General features: G+C 47.1%; 1 protein-coding gene across 1 annotated transcript; it reads left to right on the top strand.

The window, feature by feature from the left end:
* The first annotated feature begins 6,938 nt into the window (after nucleotides 1-6,938).
* On the top strand, nucleotides 6,939-10,209 carry SP5 (Sp5 transcription factor). Its single transcript, XM_028510011.2, has 2 exons — nucleotides 6,939-7,762; nucleotides 8,476-10,209. Exons 1-2 carry the CDS (start codon nucleotides 7,712-7,714, stop codon nucleotides 9,619-9,621), a joined length of 1,197 nt encoding a protein of 398 aa, XP_028365812.1. The 5' UTR covers nucleotides 6,939-7,711; the 3' UTR covers nucleotides 9,622-10,209.
* The last annotated feature ends 4,500 nt before the right edge of the window (nucleotides 10,210-14,709 follow it).

Genomic DNA, 14,709 nt, shown 5'->3' with positions numbered 1-14,709 from the left:
CTTCTCCTACCCCACAGGATAGCCCCACAGCAGGACGTGAGTGCTGGCCCTCTCCTTACAAGACAAGAAGGTGAGGAGAGGGGCCACATTCTTGTCTGAGGGAGTCCCAACGCCCACAGAGTAGACTGGAAAGCAGGACCTAGGTGTGTGAAAGTGATCAAGTAAAACCGCCAGGACAAGCCCAACAGAAGCAGGTGTAAGCACCCTGATCTACGTTTCCCGCTGCACTTTCAGGTAGAGCACCCACCTCTCACTCTCAACAATCATTCCACTTTGTATTTTTCAAATAAATAAATAAGAAGCTTCCCCCTTGAGTTTCATTTGGGATCACCCTAGCCAGCAGTTCTCTCCTGCAGTAATACCTGCTTGCTTCTCTGCCAGGGAGGAAGAGGTTCCTCTCTCCTCATTAGAAGGAGCCTCCACACTGCTGATGCAAAACCCCAGTTTCTAGCAAGCACCCCTTTTCCTGACATTTCCTTTTTCAACATGCTAAAACACAAAAACACTTTTGCTTTGACCCTGCTATCTGTTCTAGCTGCTTCTAAACTCAAACTCTGCTTCCTGGCCCCACTTCAGTTCTGAAGCTGGCTTCTCAAAGCTTCCTCCTGAAGCAAAGGCACTTCCTGTTTCTTACCATCCTTTCCTCTGCCCTGCCCCTGCCCCGCCCACTGCCCTTGGGCACTTCCATTGGTCTTGATCATTCTTCCATCTCCAGTTTTTTCGCTTCTTCTTACCTCTCTCACTTTTTCCTTTGGCTGCTTTCATGGCTCTTCTCCTTCTGTTCATCTTCTAATTGTGATTTCCCCCGCCCCCAACTCTGTTGGAGCCTTGTTCTAGCTGCTTGATGCCCACCACTTTCATGAGCTCACTTACTCAGGCATCACTGCTTACCAAAGGCTCACAAGTCCCTATCTGTAGCACTATCGCTTATACCACCCACTTCCCACATTTCCAACTTTCTGCAAGCATTTCCCTGTGAATACCCAGCCCATATCTTGGACTCATCAGCCCCAAACTGAATTCAGTGCATCTACTTAACTCCAGGCTGTCTCCTTTTCTTCTTTTCCCACTTTTGTCAGCAACTGGACCATTCTTGCTGCCTCACAGGCTAAAACCTCAGAGTCCTTTTATTTTTTTTAACAGCTCTATTGAGATATAATCATCTATCATACAATTCATCCACTTAAAGTGGTATTTGGTGTGGCCACAAAGCTTTGCAACCATCATCAAATCAATTTTAGAACATTCTACCTCCACCCAAAAACCAACCGACAAGCCTGTACTCATGAGCAGGTATCCCCTCATCTGCCCTCTCCACATCCCCTCCCACCACTGAAGTACTTTCTGTCTCTAGATTTGTCATTTGACATTGCATATAAATAGAAACATACTGCATGTGATCTTTTGCGACTGGTTTCTTTCACTTAGCATAATATTTTCAAAATTCATCCAGGTTGTGACAGTTAGGTATCAGTATTTTCATCCCTTTGTATAGCCGAATAATACTCCATTGTACAAATGTAACATGTAACACAGTTTGTTTATCCATTCATTGGTTGATAGACTTTGGGTTGTTTCCACCTTTTGGCTGTTATGAATAACACTGCTACAAACATTCATGTAAAAGTTTTTGTGTGGACATATGTTTTCAATTACCTTTAATATATACACAGAAGCATGTATATTCCATGCTTAACATTTTGAGAACTACCAAATTATTTTTTGAAGTGGCTGCACCATTTTACATTCCTACCAGCAGTATATAAGAGTTCCAATTTCACCACGTCCTTGTCAACACTTGTTCTTATCTTTTTCATCACTAGCCCTCCTAGATGTATGAACTAGTATCTCATTGCAGTCTTGATTTGTATTTCAGTGATGGCTGATGGCTAATGATATTGAGTACCTTTTCATGTGCTTCTTTGCCTTTTGTATATCTTCTTAAGGGCAAAGTCCAGTCAAACCCTTTGCCTAATTTTAACTGGGTTAGTTGGGGTTGTTTTGTTTTTTTTTTTTTAATTACTGGTTGCAAGAGTTCTTTATACACTATGGACATGTCTCTAATTAGGCTACATAATTTGCAACTATTTTCTTCCATTCTGTGGGTTCTTTTCACTTTCTTGATGGTATCCTTTGAAGCACAAAATTTTACATTTTGATAAAGTTAATTTATCTATTTTTTTTCCTTTTGTCACTTGTGCTTTTGGTATATCTAGGAAGGCTTTGCCTAACTCAAAGTCATGAAAATTTATTCCTATGTTTTCTTCTATGAGTTTCATAGTTTAACTCTTACATTTAGGTCTATGATCTATTTAGAGTCGATTTTTATGTACAGTATAAGGAAGATGCCCAACATCATTCTTTCACATGTGGGTATCCAATTGTCCCAGCACCATTTATCAAGGGATCTTTTTTATTTTTCCTTTTGTTTTATCTCATTCCAACCTGTCATCAAGTGTTGCTCCTTTTCCCCTTAAAATATCTGTCACCCTTTCACCACCAGGCCAATTCCCAGTTGAAGCCTTCACCATCTCATACCTTGATGACTGCATCTGCATCTATCCTTCCAAGCTCTCAGCAAGCCAACCCTCCTAGGGAAGGGAATTCAAGAAATGGAATTGAACTCCCATAATTCACCTGCTCAGGAGCCTACAATAAATTCCTACTACATGTAGCATCAAGGCCAAGATCCTCCCCCTGGCTTCTCTTACCAAATTATTTTTCAAAGTGGCTGCACCACGGTGGTGGCCAGACCCACCATGTCTACACCAGCAAATCAAAGATGTAAAGCTCGATATTCCGTGTTTCTTTAGCTCCTCACTGAAAGGGGAGTTCCCTTTCTTTGTTGTCCTTTCCCCCCTCAGTCATCTTCCTTTCTACACCCCCCATTAAAATCCACACAGGCCCTTAAAGGCTCCTCTAAGCCCGAGCTCTTTGATAAACCTCCCTCAACTCCTCCAGCCCTCAGCAATGCTGTCCTGAGCCCCTGCTGCACTTGTGTGCTCTGTCGCACCAATCACTGTGCAAATGACAGTGGTGCACAGAATCCCACTCGACCACCCAATGCCAGTGAGCAGTTATTGAACAGCTAGTGAAGTTCATGGCACTGTGCAGGCACGACACATTCATGCAAACGCTGTTTCCTCCTGCCATCAAATGCGGGGATCGAATCTGATGAGATAAAAGATCCTTCCAAATCTACAATTCCACTTTCATCCATGCTATATTGATTCAATTTTGAAGTTTAAGCTTAAAATTAACTCCAGGTTTCCAGTGGAGGAAACTTTCCAAAACCAAGCCAGTGTTTTCCAAAGATCCCAGCATTATCTTTTTTTTTTTTTTTTTTTTCCTTCTTTTTGCCATTGAACGCGCTGGGCCTATTAATGATCGAGCTTCGGTTTAGGGCCTCTGTGATTGGGTCTGCAGTTTAAACTACAAGACCGATCCAAATCTCAAAGTTAACTTAGTATGAGGTTGCAACCCCTCTCCCCCTCACCACCATTTCAAGAAACAAAACAAAACAAAACAAAACCCTTTCAAATTGAAGAGGCAGAGTTTGATCCCTTCCATGTTGAGTGCTGAAAACAATAGGAGCTTTCCGCTCTAGTACAACTTCAAAGGGCTACCGAGTGACTGCTCTCAGAATACTTGGTTGTGGTGACTGAAGAGACGCACAGGCATCCTCCTGCGACTTGGGGCCCTGTTAACACCTTAATAAAGCAACGACTCTGTACTTATTAACTAGGCAAATGCAGGAAGCTGGAGGGTTGAGCCTTTGGCAGAGAGGGGGCGAGATCTGGGTGCTTAAGCAACACCCTGCTTTAAAGAGCCAATGAACTAAGAATTTGTTAAAATGACCTAAATAATGTGATTTTAAAAAAATCAACTAGAGATGGTTGGATTGACTCCAGAGGCATGATTCCTCAGTTGCGGGGTGGGGGGTCACTGAGGCGAGGTACCAGGCTTGGTCCCGAAGTAGCAGCACCCCAGAGTTCTCAGCAAACACCTTCCCCCGCTCCCCCTTGCCTGTAGTGGATCCCAGAACACCGAGCAGGCCCGCCAATCGCACGAGTGCGTCCACTAGCTCGCCTACCCACCTCTTCTGGCAGGTGGCATCCAGCGGGCGCTGGCCACCCGCCCTGCAAAGAAACTGCATTGCAAACTCCCCACTTTGGAACCTGCTGCTTGGAGAGCAGTGTGGAGTGCCACTCCTCTGCTCCAGAGGCCTCAGGGAGGCTTGTATGCAACCTCCCTGTGGTGCTAGAGTTAAAGTTTGCTCCCAATTTGCTGCTCTCCCCACCCCCTAACCACCCTACCCTGGGGCTGGAGGACCACGGAGGACTTCTTGGGTCCACGGGTGCACAAGCACACCCACCAACAAAAGAAAGCCCATTAAATCTTCCCTCCTGTGAACTCATGCCCCAACGGATGCCTCTTTGAGCTGACCCCCACCCCCGCAGCCTCCGAGCCGTCTGGGGCGCTCCAGGCCCTCCCCGGCTCCCTCCCTCCCTCCAGGCTGCGCACTTTTGCAGAACGCTTGGTCTTTGATGTCTCTTTACATTATCGCAGAGCAGCCCCACGTTCTTCCCCGGTGCGAGGCTTTGTGTAACGCAGCTGACATTTGGCCTTGATACCTGTATCTCTTGGCGATTGCAACAAATTTCTAAAATAAATGTTGTACTTTGATCTCCCAGCATTGCATTTTTAATGGATGCTGCGAACATCACTTCATTAAGAGTAAGTTTTCAGGAGCACAAAATGCAAAGGGAAGGAGGCTAAATAGCAGTTTGTAAAAGTCTCTCCAAACTTCAGCTTGCGCCTGGGAGGGCTGGAATCTTGGCGAATTTTCACAAAACGTAGATGAGGCCAAGAGAAAGGATTCCGAACACTCAAGAGAGAGCATACCGTGCATTGTCCAGGGCACTATCCTAAAGACTTCGCTTATATTACATTGTGTTTAAACCTACAAGCACACTACAAGTGAGTACTGTTATAACCCCCACTTTGGAACCGTGAAACTGGGGTACAGACTGAGTAACTTGCTTGTTAAGGCTACCAACTAGAAAATGGAAATCTGGGTTCGGATTTTCAGAGTTCGAGCTCTTAACCGTTGAACCATCACTGTTTCGCCTTGCTGGCAACTGGTGGTGGTTTAATTGGTTAAGTGCGGGCATCTTAAAGGGGGAAAAAGTTCTCTCCTATAACAATCAAAGAGATGTGAATTAGCTTTTCTTGTCTTTTTGTTGTTGTTAAAATAGCGAACAGATTCAGCTAGTGAGAATGCCTTCCAACTTGCTTGGCCCGGCCTCCTGGAGACAGGGGGTGTCGAAGAGCTCAAGGGATTGCGAAAGGAAACACGCGAAGGGGCCAGACCCGCTTGCCCAGTGCGGACAGGTGCCGGCGCGGCTGTGCGCCACGGGACTCCCTGGCCTCTGACTTGCATCCGGGAAAGGGCTCCTTCTGGTCCCCGGCTACACGGGACTCGATACCCTGGACTGGGCTGGAAAAGGGGTAGGTCTGCCTGGCCTCGGAGCAAAGCACTTCTCTCCCAGAGCACCAGGACCTCATCTTCAGGAACCAACAATGCCGCTGAGCTGTGCTGCCAGGGCTCAGCATTTCCCGGGTGGCACTTTGTTAGAGAGAAGGGGGGCGTGCGAAGAGCTCATTGTATTTGGGCCACTTGCGGCCCATTTGTCTCAAGCAAGATGTTTCTATTTCACTGACTGGCCCTAGGCGCGGGGAAATGTCGGTCTGGTGGCATAGTGCCCTGACCCCTTGGTAAATGCAGAGGGCACAGATACACTGCAGCCCAGTCCCCATCCGAATCAGAACCCCGTTGGAGTTCTGTTACCCGGTCCTTCCTCTCATGTCAGTCCCACCCCCGTGCGGTCCCTGGGAAGACAACGTGCAGGAAGCGCTAGATGACTCAAAAGACCCCTGCACCCCTCTCCCCCCCGCCACCCCGCAGCCTAGGAGAAAGGACACTGTGTCCACCGGGAGGCCGGATATGGAGCCCAGTGGGCCAGGCACTGGAGGCCCCAGAGCTGCGGCTGCTGGCGGGAGGCCTCAGAGGCTGTTCCGGACCCCTAATCCTCTCCAGTGCCATAGGGACCCCGCCGCGCTCCGTCTGCCTCTTTCTTTACCCTGCCCCAGCCCTCCCCCCATCCTGGTGTTCCTACAGCTCCCGTAGGACCCCCTTAGCACTCTTGGCCAGAGAAAGGCTGGTGGCCGACTGTCCCTCCTGGACTGGGCATGGAGGGCCAGCGAGGGTTTGGAGGGGACACACCCTGGTGAGCATTTCCCTGACTCAGGCGAAGAACGCCCCGCTCCTGAAGAACTTTCTTTTCTTTCCAGGGGTGATGAGAACAACCGTTTTTGTTGATTTTTTCTTTCCGATTAGAGGACTATTTGTCCTGGTAGGTATTAAAGCAGTTCGTTAACAACAAAAGACTTCCTTGGCCTGGCCTTAATTCGAGTAGTTCCCAGGTAGGCAGGCCCGTGCGGCTTACCAGAGCGCGCATTCGCCTGCCCGGCCCAGGGGATGAAATCACCAGCATCGCTGGGGGCTTTCAGTGGGGCCTCACAGCGGTCAGCGCCTCCCTCTACCGGGGTCCGGGGCTGCAGGCCTGGACAAAGAAGAGGGAGAAGACAGCAAGCATTACTTCCCCTAGGGTGTGTATTCTGGGTTGCTCTGGGTGTCCTGCCAAGCTCGGCTTTGGGGGTAAATGCAGCGCGGGTGTTTTTCCCAGGCTCACTATTTGCTAAAGTTGTGGCCCGAGAAAACTTCCAAGTTGCCAGCAGGAACGTCACAAGAGAGCCCCAGTAGCTTGTCAGGCGGGCCGCCCTGAAGCGTGCGCGCCACCCACTGCCACCCTGGGCGGCAGCCCGGCCCCGCCCCGGGTCACAGCTTAGCCCGCGGGATCACCGCCACTGGCAGGGGGGCACGCGGCGAGCAGGCGAGGTGCGTCCCACGCCCCGCCCCGGGAATTCCCTTGGGTTCGCGGTGCACACAGGCTGTTCCAGTGTGGGGTGTGTAAGTCCTGGGGAGGGGAGAATTACGCTCATCTCCGTCTCGAAGTCCAAGCTTGGAAGCTGAAGACAGATTTCTCTGAAGATAACAAAGACACTTTGTCACTTTGGGCGCTGCCTCAATGCAAATCTTTAATTGCAAGGGAATGGGGGAGGGGATAGAGTGTCTCAAGCAACCAAGCGCGGGTCTCCAGGCGGCAAGGCCCCCTTTGATCAGGAAAATCCAATTATTTGTGTATATACATTTCCCACATAGTGATTACTTCATTAATTGTCCCGCCTTTATCTCCTCCCTTCCCATCCCCCCTAATAATCAGTTCTTTTATCCAGACCAACAAACACACCATAGGAGCTTTGTGGATTCAAAGGATTTGCTTTCGCTTCTGAAAGAGCCGCTATTCTTTGATGATTGGGTAGCGGCAAACTTCAAAGCCATAAATCTTCCCTCTGACTGGCTGGCGGCCCAGCAAAGTCCTTATCAAATTCTTGGAGGTGATCCTGAAGCGCTCAGACCGCGCGCAGGGCGAGCAAGTGGGGTACCGTGAGCAGCGCGGGCGGGGAAGGCCCCAGCTCGCGGATCGGGTGCCAGCTAGGGACTCTGGGCGGCTGTCCGTCCTCGCCTTCTGGTCTCCATGCCTCGGCTGCGCCCTGGTCCGCAGCCAACTGCCCGCAAACTGTAGCCATGACCGCCGTTGCCGTCCTCCGGAACGACTCTCTGCAAGCCTTCCTCCAGGTCAGGGCTGGGCTCGGAGGGGGCGAGGGAAAGATGGAAGGGTCCTGTCTCGATCTCTCCTGGTACTCTCTGAACCCTAAATCTCCAAGAGAGCCTTGTTCAGTGAATGCTGCAGAAGTTGGACTTACGGGCGCCCAAACCAACTTCACACCTAACCATGGTGTCCAAAGTGAGGCCTTTGGGGGAGAGACGCGCGGATCCTGGGGTGGTACAGGGGTGCGTCTGGCTGAGAACGAGGCCCGAGCTCACCCAGCTGGACCCTCCTGCTGATTTCAGCTTGGGGTGGGTGGAGGAGGAGCCGGAGAGTAATGTGGAAACAGAGCTTAAAAGATGGGAGGGGGGAGCGTATACGCAGTCCGGCTGTGGGTGTTTTCAGGCCCTTTTTGACCATGGAGCCGGGAGTCCCCGGTCGGACCCCTCTCCCCTCCCAGTTGTGCCTGCTTCCTCTAAGACTGGGTAGCGTGTCTTTTAACCAAGTGCAGCACTTTAGCGGGAAGCGCTCATACGCTCCTTGTGCAGGTAGCGCAGGCACCAAAAGTTTCCTGGGACTGGTGGATGCGTGCGTGGGGTGCGGTGGCGGGGGAGGGGCAGCAAGACGGGGGAGGGGCGGCGGTATAATAGCTGGCGTGGGGGTAGCGGGCTGGCCTGGAGACTGCGCTTGGAGCGTTAACCTTTTGTCTCTTCTCCGCCCTCCCCCGCCGCCGCCCATGCAGGACCGCACCCCCAGCGCCTCCCCGGACCTGGGCAAGCACTCACCCCTGGCGCTGCTAGCCGCCACTTGTAGCCGTATCGGCCAGCCGGGCGCTGCTGCACCCCCGGACTTCCTGCAGGTGCCCTACGACTCAACGCTGGGCTCGCCCTCCAGGCTTTTTCACCCGTGGACCGCCGACATGCCAGCGCACTCGCCGGGCGCACTGCCGCCCCCACACCCCAGCCTGGGGCTGACGCCGCAGAAAACGCACCTACAGCCGTCCTTCGGGGCGGCGCACGAGCTGCCGCTCACCCCCCCTGCTGACCCCTCGTACCCCTACGAGTTCTCACCGGTCAAGATGCTGCCCTCCAGTATGGCGGCGCTGCCCGCCAGCTGCGCGCCTGCCTACGTGCCCTACGCGGCCCAGGCCGCGCTGCCGCCCGGCTACTCCAACTTGCTGCCCCCACCGCCACCCCCACCGCCTCCCACGTGCCGCCAGCTGTCCCCCAACCCGGCCCCCGACGACCTCCCATGGTGGAGTATCCCGCAGGCGGGCTCCGGTCCGGGGACCTCCGGGGTTCCGGGGGGCAGCCTGTCCGGCGCCTGTGCCGGTGGACCCCACGCGCCCCGCTTCCCTGCATCAGCGGCCGCTGCCGCCGCCGCCGCTGCTGCAGCCCTGCAACGGGGCCTGGTGTTGGGCCCGTCGGACTTCGCGCAGTACCAGAGCCAGATAGCGGCGCTGCTACAGACCAAGGCCCCCCTGGCGGCCACGGCCAGGAGGTGCCGCCGCTGCCGCTGTCCCAACTGCCAGGCGGCGGGCGGCGCCCCGGAGGCAGAGCCGGGCAAGAAGAAGCAGCACGTGTGCCACGTGCCGGGCTGCGGCAAGGTGTATGGCAAGACATCGCACCTGAAGGCGCACCTGCGCTGGCACACGGGCGAGCGGCCCTTCGTATGCAACTGGCTCTTCTGCGGTAAAAGCTTCACGCGCTCGGATGAGCTGCAGCGGCACCTGCGGACTCACACCGGCGAGAAACGCTTCTCCTGTCCTGAGTGCGGGAAGCGCTTCATGCGTAGTGACCATCTCGCCAAGCACGTCAAGACGCACCAGAATAAGAAGCTCAAAGTCGCTGAGGCTGGGGTCAAGCGGGAGGATGCGCGGGACCTGTGAGCCCACCCGGGAGCAACTCTAGGCCTCTCCCCGCCTCGGACTCCCCAGCACCTCTTCATGGAGGTGTTGAGGCCCTGAGGGGAGACCCGAGAGATGCATTTGTCCCAGCTGTCTGCCTCCCAAAGCGATGCCAGGATCCCAGTTTCCCTGGCCCGGCCCGCGGACAGGGACCCTGTGCCCCGAAGGAGCAGGGGAGGTAGGGTTGGGAGCTTTGCGGAAGGGTGGTTTCAAGCTCTGAACCATTCCCACCATCTGGGAGACCTACAGTTTTGGGGTGAGAGACCACCCTGGGCTGATCTTGTATATAAGAAAGGCTGCTGAATTAAAGCGGAAGAACCTTGGCAGAGTTCAAACAGTGCTGGGTTTTTTGTTAGGACAGGGCCGGGCTTTGTACAGGTTATTTAATAGCTTTGTTAAAGAATAATTATAATAATTACAACATTAATAAAAATGTTAACTTTTGTCCTCAGCTCCATGCAGAGCTACAGCATGAAATGTCTATGTAAAGCAATCAGCAGTTGCAGCGTGAAAATAAATACGTTAACTCTTAACTCCGGGGTCACCTCTGGAAGACCCCGCTGAGCCGGTCTCATTTGATCTTTTATTCTTCCGGGAGGCTTTACGAAGCGGTCAGGTTTCACCAGGAATTTGGAGCTTCCTGGAGGCTTCTTTGGTGGAAGGTGCTGGGGAAGCATGTTGGGTGCATGGATGGAGGACATAGGTAGGGCAGGGTCAGCTTGGTGGTACAGAAGGTAGGGCATAATTTTCTGATCACACTAGGAGTCTCTTAAGCGGCCTTAGGACTTGACCGGAAACTGCTGGGCTTCTCTGAAAAGTTTGAAAGTTGCTGCACATACAACACATGTTCTTTTTATCTGGCGAATTCCCCGTGGCTTTCCATTTGTTGCTACTCCAGAGACGGAGGTCACACTCGAGCTTCGCTTCCTCCTGGCAGCTGGGAATGCTGGTGTCTGGAGAGGTCCTACGACTCAAGGATCTATTCACAGAGATTTTGGAGAGTTACAGAGAAGCTGAGGGTCCTTGTTCAGGTTGGTCTCTGCCCAGGAAAAAGGCATCACTCCTGCACTTCCGCCTCATCACAGTATACGACGCTGTCTTGCTTATTTTGTCTTAATAATTTTGCTTGCAAATCTTAAATCTTGTTGCACAATGGCCACTTAGGGACTTCTGTCTAGGCCTGTAAGTTTAGTTTCAGTTTGTATCTTGGGATTTTATTATTTTTACTTTTTAATCATTGAAGTATACTAAGATTTCCTCAGGGAGGGGCCAGGAATACTCATCTAACTTTCTCCTGACTCTAAAATTTGAGGTTTTAAAGTTTACAAGTGTTTTTCCAAATGGCTCAACTCAACTGGCTCATTGATGTTTTCTGGTATTTGAGTTTTTAAACCTGAAACTGAAACTTTAATCTTATGATATAGAATTAGCAAAGAACAGAAACATTCCAAATTTTGTTAATATGTTAAGCTAGCATCATTAACGCCAAGTTTCAGTGGAACCAAATAATCTCGTGGTAGTAGAAATGTGTATAAAGTGATAGGATTTCACAGTTTACAAACTGCTGTCACCTTGCCTTTTGTCTGAAGTCAAAGTGAAGGGTAAATTCTTAAAAGTTGTGAGGGTTGTACTTGAGACAATATTAAGTAAAACACAAACATCAACATAATTGAGATTAAAATTACTGTTACACTCCTAAGAAATAGCATTTTTATTCTATTAACTTGGGACAAGGTAGTAAATAAATATTAGAACCATTGTGAAAATATGCCTTAGACCCAGTTATTCTCATGAGAGATTTTGAACTATTTAATGACAAATTAGACTGGGAGTCTTCAGGGTTCTGTACCAGGGAAGGGCAGTTTGCATTAACTAAATTTTCAAGGATGTGGCAGTTTTATGAGCAATAGGAATAAGAAAGATGCTGGAGGGTAACATTAATACACATTTAAGTGTGCAATCTTAATCAAGATTCTCGTGAATGATTTCTATGAAGAGTTGCAGAAACTCTCACATCTGGACCATGTCCTGGGATCACCTTCAGAGCCAGAGGAGGTCTGTTTGGCGGACAGGGAAAGATGAGTCCTTGTTAGAGACTCAGAGAAGCTAAGTGATCCTTTCATGAGAAAGAGAATGCCCTTGGTAGAGAAAGAAAAATGACAATTTTGAAATGAGTCTACTAGCTGTGATTGGCAGCTATGAACATTTAGTATCTAAACAGATAAAGTGTTGAAGATGGTTTCCTTACAAGTTCAACTTTGTAGTTAAGAGAAAAAAATAGATAAATGTATAAAATTTAGTATCCAAATAGGTGAGGTGTTGAAGATAGTTTTCCTTATAACTGTAACTTTGTGATTGTTAAAAGAAATCAGGTAAAATATATGGAATGTATCTAAAAATACAGTATATTTAATTTTAAAAGCAGAATAAAGTCATTTGATGACATAACTTCATTATGTTTTCACTTAACTGAACCTGTACATTGAAAGAAGTATGCTGAATGTTGTCTCCAAACAAATTTTGCACAGCTGACTATTCCTTACTGTATCTCTGCAAAATCTGTGCTCCAGTTACTTTAGGGGAAAAAAGTTCATGCCATCATCCAAGTGGAAGCCAGAAAGCCACAATAATGTGATATTGTCCAAATGTAGGAAAGTATTTCATACTTATGCTGAAAAAGAAGCTAATGAATGCTCAAATACAATTTTGAGTATGCAGCATGTATTAGATTACATAAGCTATTAAAATTTAAACTGGTGCTGCATGCTTTGTTTCATAAAACTGCAAATTATTTTGAAATAAATATGCAAGAAATTGTATGCACAAATGATGGATTTAAGCACATTTAGCAGAAAAATTAATGAAATTCAAATTTAAAAGTTCAAAAGCAAATTATTATTAAATACAAACTAAAATTTATATTTGGAGTTTTGTCCACATCAAAAAAGACAGTTTAAGCTACCAACTGTATTCAGGGTTTACTAAAAGACCCCAGCACCCAATGCCATTAAATTTTAAAAACTAATTGAAGAAAATATTGTAAAATGTCAATAGACATTTTACATTTCTAAGTAACTGCTTTAATAGTATGCTAATAATATGTAAAGTGTCATAATTTAGAAAATTTTATAATTAGTGTGATGTGGTTATTTAAAATTTAACACTCAATTGACAAACAGCCATTTTTTACCAAGAACTTAGAAACATAGAGAAACTGAGTTATCAATAATCTAGGTAATTTGAAATTGTGTGTTTCTGAACTCGTTAATAATCCATAGTTTTCTGCTTTTTTCATAGGAAAATTGTGCAAATTTACCTTTGACTGACCACTAATTTGTGGCAGTTCTGATAATGAATGAAAGTAAATTGTGTTAAAGTAAATACCACTAGATTATTCACTATTATATTAGTCTTTTCTAGTTTTGGTTAGGGTTTAAATCTTACCACTACATTGTGTATATTGTGAAATTATTTTTTGCTGTAAATCAATCAAACAAGACATACCCATTTTTAAAAATTAATCTTGAGCATGCTTATTGCAGAAACCTTTCTGAAACAATATTTACAGAAAAGGCAGATTTTCACCCCAGTTTGTACTATGTTTCTATGCTAATACTGTGGGGTTTTAAGTAATCAGTTTAAAGCAGCAACTTCTGTGTTTCCTATTGTTTTGATTCTGCTGTGAGTTTCACAATGTTACTAGGCCCGCAGCTATGACATCCAATTCCATAAACACCTACTAAGTTGTTTAGAGCTCTAAAGTTGTAAACCACTTCACTCACATCAGCATACCACATGAAATATGGACCAGTTGAGGTAAATATCTCACTGGGAAATGGTCTGCTGTGGAATCCAATTCGACCCCGTAGGAAATGTAATTAAGGTTTTCTAACCTCTCAGACTGAGGGGCACTCAAGGCAGGACATACTAACATTCTATTATACACTGTTACCTCCCTTTGGTTGGCATGGTGGAGGGGACATCTAAAGTTTGACACCGACGGCAGCTTTGAAATGAGTGTATGTGCCAGCAGTTTGATAAACTGAGGGGAAAACCCAGAGAAATGTATGTTAGCAAGGAGATATGTATTTACATTAATACCCAAAAGGGCATGTTTCATTATTGAGCCACTATAATGGTAATCTGATTAATGTGGCATTCAACATCTGTACACAATACATTTTCCTCTGGTGCTATTCAGGCTCAACACATCTTTGCATAAAGATCTTTGTGTCAATTAACTCCTTCCTTGATTATTTTTAAAGAATCTGTCATTTTTCAACTTTTCTGATAGTTTCAGAGTTTACTATTACATCTATTACCAGTTAAAGATTTTCACATGATGATTGATATACTAGACATTTTCCTGCTGACTTTGATGGTTTATCTTTCTAATCTTTATATGCTTTTCCTTTCATGTCCTTAGTGATTATGCTGAAGCAGAATACCAGTGGGGTATTTGACACTTAATTCATAATTCAGTCCTAGCATGTGAAGTGCAGTAGTTCCTACACAATGCCTAATAAACTATATTAGATATTTTGGTTGTCTACCTGATATCAAAATTCAATTTAGGGGAAACAATCCAGTTTCTAATTTGATATATTAAAAATATGCAGCTTTCACTTTACATAAAATTGTTTCACCATTATGGAGATTCAATCTGTATTATAAAATGAAAGTTTGTTTTACAGCAAAACTCTATTTTTTATCACCTGTCAAACTTCTGACATCAAAAATATACTAAAATTTTCTAAAGTCTAAGGCAGTAGCTAGATGTCACCTAATTTTTAAATATAAAGTTAAATGGTCCAGTCACATGGGTGCTTTCTAATTATTTTGTTTAGCATAATCTAAAACATGGATGGAAAACATCTGGCTCTCTGCTTAATTTCATCCAATTTACAAGGCAAGTATCAAAGCTAAATCCCCATTTATGCTTATAGTTTGGAAAATGTGTCCTAATTTGAAAAGTATTTGGTGGCAATTTCCTAAAAGTCTACATAAGGTACCATGAAAGCTTATTTCTCTTATTTCTGTCTTTGGGAGTTTTATTCTTATATTTTGTGT

Source organism: Phyllostomus discolor, chromosome 4 (assembly GCF_004126475.2).
Source record: "Phyllostomus discolor isolate MPI-MPIP mPhyDis1 chromosome 4, mPhyDis1.pri.v3, whole genome shotgun sequence".
NCBI classification, from domain to species: Eukaryota; Metazoa; Chordata; class Mammalia; order Chiroptera; family Phyllostomidae; genus Phyllostomus; species Phyllostomus discolor.
This window is presented reverse-complemented; position numbering and strand designations above follow the sequence as displayed.

What these genes read in the sequence shown, in the direction of transcription:
- SP5 (XM_028510011.2), top strand. Translation starts at nt 7,712, where the DNA reads ATGACCGCCGTTGCCGTCCTCCGGAACGACTCTCTGCAAGCCTTCCTC. An exon ending in CTCTGCAAGCCTTCCTCCAG is followed by an intron (nt 7,763 to 8,475) that starts GTCAGGGCTGGG and finishes CCGCCCATGCAG; the next exon opens with GACCGCACCCCCAGCGCCTC.